The sequence below is a fragment of the Nicotiana sylvestris genome, chromosome 11 (assembly GCF_000393655.2).
Source record: "Nicotiana sylvestris chromosome 11, ASM39365v2, whole genome shotgun sequence".
Lineage (NCBI taxonomy): Eukaryota > Viridiplantae > Streptophyta > Magnoliopsida > Solanales > Solanaceae > Nicotiana > Nicotiana sylvestris.
The window spans coordinates 27,563,263-27,567,719 of record NC_091067.1 but is presented as its reverse complement, the minus strand read 5'-3'; the positions used below and the strand labels follow the sequence as shown (position 1 = coordinate 27,567,719).

Genomic DNA, 4,457 nt, shown 5'->3' with positions numbered 1-4,457 from the left:
AGTTGTTGCTCCAAAAATGATATCATCAACATAGACCTGAACAATGAGCAGATTTCTTCATCGTTTCTTTAAGAAAAGAGTGTTGTCAATTTTCCCTCTTTTAAAGCCATTTTCCAAGAGAAACTTTGACAACCTTTCATACCAAGTTCGAGGAGCCTGCTTTAGCCCGTACAGAGCTTTGTCAAGTTTAAACACATATTCAGGGTGTTCATGACCTTCAAACCCTGGGGGTTGCTTCACATAAACTTCTTCCTTCAGGAGTCCATTCAAAAATGCATTCTTGACATCCATTTGGAACAAGGTGAATTCCATATGAGATGCAAAAGCGATTAGAATTATAATGGCTTCCATGCAAGCCACTGGAGTAAATGTTTCGTCATAGTCAATCCCTTCCTCTTTATTGTAGCCTTGGACTACTAGCCTTACCTTGTTCCTTATGGTAATTCCATGTTCATCGAGCTTGTTTCTGAATACCCAGCTGGTTCCTATAATGGTTCGGTCTGGGGGGTCTAGGTACCAGGTGCTACACATTATTTCTCTCAAACTGATGTAGCTCATCTTGCATGGCTGTAATCCAATCTGCATCTTTCAAGGCTTCCTTGATATTTTTGGGTTCTATCTGGGAGAGAAAGGCTGAGAAGGCAAGTGAATTTCTGGCTCTTGACCTGGGTTGTACTCCAGAATCTAGAGGAGTGATAATGTTGTCTATTGGATGAGAGCTTTGGTGTCTCCAGTTAGACGCCTGAGGTTTATTTTGAGAGGAGGAAGGTATGTTTGGCCGATTTTCCTCTATCCTTCTCTCAGGTGCTAGAGGAGTTCCCTAAAATACATCAACCATTCTTTCTTCAACTTCAGTGATTGTAATTGAAGTGCTTGGTTCTATTGAAGATGAGGCAACGTTGTCTTTATTTGGCTCCTTTACTTGACTTATCATATCTGCCTTTCCATTTGTCATGATAATGACTTCACCAGGAACTAGTGAGGGTTCTCCATCTTGATCTTCCTCAGCACTCTTCTCAAATTATGGAGAAGATTCATCAAAAATAACATGAACACTTTCCTCAACACATTGAGTCCGCTTATTATATATCTTGTAAGCCTTGCTTTGAGAAGAGTAGCCCAGAAATATTCCTTCATCGCTCTTGGCATCAAATTTACCAAGTTGGTCCTCTCCATTGTTGAGAACATAGCATTTGCACCCAAATTTTCTTAGGTTAGTCAACTTGGGTTTCCTTCGATTCAATAGTTCATACGGGGTTTTGTTCAGAAGTGATCTGATCATGCACCTGTTCACCACGTAGCAGGCAGTATTGATAGCTTCAGCCCAGAAGTTCTTTGCAATTCCACTGTCGATCAGCATTGTTCTTGCCATTTCCTCCAGAGTTCTATTCTTCCTTTCTACTACTCCATTTTGTTGGGGAGTTCTGGGAGCTGAGAAGTTGTGTCTGATGCCATTTTCATTGCCGAATTCATCAAATTTGACATTGTCAAATTCTGTCCCATGATCTGATCTAATGCATGCGACTCTAGACTTCATTTTCACCTGGATTTTCTTCATAAAGGCCACAAGTACCTCAACAGTTTCACCTTTGGTTCTGAAAAACAAAGTCCATGTGAATCTGCAGTAGTCATCTACTATCACAAAAATGTATTTTTTCCTCCTCTGCTTTGCACTCTCACAGGTCCACACAGATCCATATTCAGAAGCTCTAGTGGCTTTGAGGTGCTCGCATCTCGTTTAGACTTAAAAGAGGACTTCACATATTTTCCTCTAGCACATGCATCACAGACCTTTTGCATATTGAATTGTGAATACACAGACCATGGACCAGGTCCTTCTGAATTAGTTTGTTTAGAAGAGAAAAACTTGCATGGCCCAGTCTTTTGTGCCATAGTTCAGCTTCATCATCAATAGCTTTCAGACAACTCAGATCACCATTCTATAAGGACTCGAAATCAGTGACATAGATGTTTTTGTATCTTTTGGCCACAAGTACTATTTCACCGGTCACCAGATCAGTGACTGTACATAATTTGGACAAGAATTCCACCTTGTTTCCATTATCACAATTTTGAGAAACACTCAAGAGACTGTACTTAAGGCCATTTACATAGTACACATTTTCAATGGAATGAGTGAGTGACTTCCTGACTTTTCCAATTCCAAGAATGTACCCCTTTTTGCCATTGCCAAAGATACACTCCCTCATAGCAGGGCTTTTAGTGAAAGAAAGTCTGTGGTGTTCCCCGTCATGTATTTTGAACACTCACTATCCATGGACCATTATTGACCGCTCCTTTCACTGTTCCCTGCACAAGAGATTAGGAGTTAGCTTTAGGAACCCAAACAAGTTTGTGTCCCTTATAGTAAGCAAGAGGATGAATAAAAGTTCTCTTAGTTCATGCATGTAATATGCGTTTTTTGTGAGTGGAACCTGGTCCCTATTTTGTAGTCACCGTTTCAGCAAACACTTTGTTTTTCTGAACTGATTGATTCTTAGCCTGGACATCTTCCTTGAAGTGCCCAGTGTTCCCACATCGGGTACAAGGCCAGTTATTAGAGACAGTGACGTACTTACTGTGAGGATTGTGAGGAGTTCTCTCCCTTTGGAACCCTACTCCCTGCCTGTTTTCACAATCATTAGTATGCAAGGCAGTGGTAGCTTCTGAGGACCAGGTCCATTTTAGGGACTTTTTAAGATCATTCTTTACTCTTTCCAGATTAGTTTGGAGAAGCTCGTTTTTCTCAATTTTAGCACATATCCTAAATCTCATAGCCTTCACCTCATTTTTAAGCCTAATGTGTTCCTCACTTGCTATCTCCTTTCCCTTTCCAGAACTTTCAGGTTTTGATCCATGGTTTCACTATTGTTTCCCTTAGGTCTGCAATTTCTACCAACAGATCACTCTTTTCTTTTTTGAGGATTTCAATGGTTTTCTTATGGTCAGTAACTACAACCACTAAGTCGTCTCTAGTTTGCTTAGATTCTCATAATTCTAAGGTCAAATAATTCCTATCCTCCACAAGACTATGAAAAGCATTGAATAATACATCAGCTAACGACATTAGTTTTTTTGAAGAATAGGATTTCAGATTTCTCTGAACATCCCTAAAATTTACCTTTTTGTTGCCATTGTCTTCATCATCATCTGATTGAGCCATCAAAGCAAAAGTTGAGTCATATCCAGTCTTTTTGCATTCAACTGCCATCATGGAACTATCACCAGTATCAGGTTCATCTTCAAACTCACTAGATGAATCCCCCCATGCTGCAAGAGCTTGTCTCATCATATTGTCAGCATATCTTTTTCTCTTGAAGTCCTTGACATGAACCAGGTTCGTCTTAGCTGTTTTCTCATGATGATTCTTGGAGAGTTCTTGCTTCAAGAGAGGACAGTCTTTCATGAAGTCTCCAGGCTTTCCACACTTGTAACAAAGATCACAGTTTCTTGCTCTGTTGAAAGTGTCCTTTTTTAGCATTTCTCCATTTCTTCTGACCATATTCTGAAATCTTTTGGTTAGGTAAGCCATGTCACTATATTCCTCACTTGAATCATTGTAATCAACTTTAAGTACCAAGTTCTTTTCCTTCTTTGGTTCTCTTCTTTTAATAATTATCTTTTTCTTCAACTCATAGGTTTTTAAGTTTCTGATCAGCTCTTCTACGGTCAGCTCCTGTAAGTCCTTTGATTCAGTAATAGCATTCACTTTGCTATCCCAAGAGCTAGGCAGAAAGCTAAGGATTTTCCTTACTAGCTTGTCTCTGGGAATAGTTTCATCAAGGGAGTGTAACTCATTTATGATGGAAGTGAATCTCGTGTGCATATCTTGAATGGATTCATCGTCCTTCATTTTGAAGAGTTCATACTCGGTAGTGAGCATATCGATCTTAGACTGTTTTACTTGTGTAGTTACCTCATGAGTTATTTGCAAAGCTTCCCATATCTCTTTGGCAGTCTCACAGGTGGAGATTCTATTTTACTCTTCAGGTCCTATACCACATACTAGAATTTTCTTGGCACGAAAATTCTTCTCCACAACTTTCTTATCTGCTTTAGTGTACTCTCTACTGGTTTTTTCCATTGAAAATGGAAGTTCCTCTAATACTCTAGTTGGAACATAAGGACCATCGCATATAATATCCCATAACTCACAATCCTCAGCCATGATAAAATCGTGCATTCTTGCTTTCCACCACCCATAGTATTGTCTATTGAACTTGGGTGGTCGGTATGTAGATTGACCTTCTTCCAAATTTGGTGGGGCATCCACGAGGATCCTTCCTAGGTGTTAGCCTAATAGGAAAAACCCGCTCTGATATCAATTGTTAGTTTGTGTGAGTCCACCAAATAGTAGAGTACCTGGTCCTCTACAAGATTCTGCTAAGAATGCTAATAAAATAGTATGTAAATAATGTAGAGGATTTTTATGTGGAATAATCCCACACAAGGGGATC

At 39.6% G+C, this 4,457-nt stretch overlaps 1 protein-coding gene across 1 annotated transcript; it reads right to left on the bottom strand.

Moving 5' to 3' along the window:
• Positions 1 to 1,940: 1,940 nt before the first annotated feature.
• LOC138880858 (uncharacterized) lies at positions 1,941 to 3,853 on the bottom strand. Its single transcript, XM_070161038.1, has 4 exons — positions 3,122 to 3,853; positions 2,458 to 2,829; positions 2,272 to 2,310; positions 1,941 to 2,177 (listed from the first exon to the last, which is right to left on the bottom strand). Exons 1-4 carry the CDS (start codon positions 3,851 to 3,853, stop codon positions 1,941 to 1,943), a joined length of 1,380 nt encoding a protein of 459 aa, XP_070017139.1.
• Between the last annotated feature and the right edge of the window lie 604 nt (positions 3,854 to 4,457).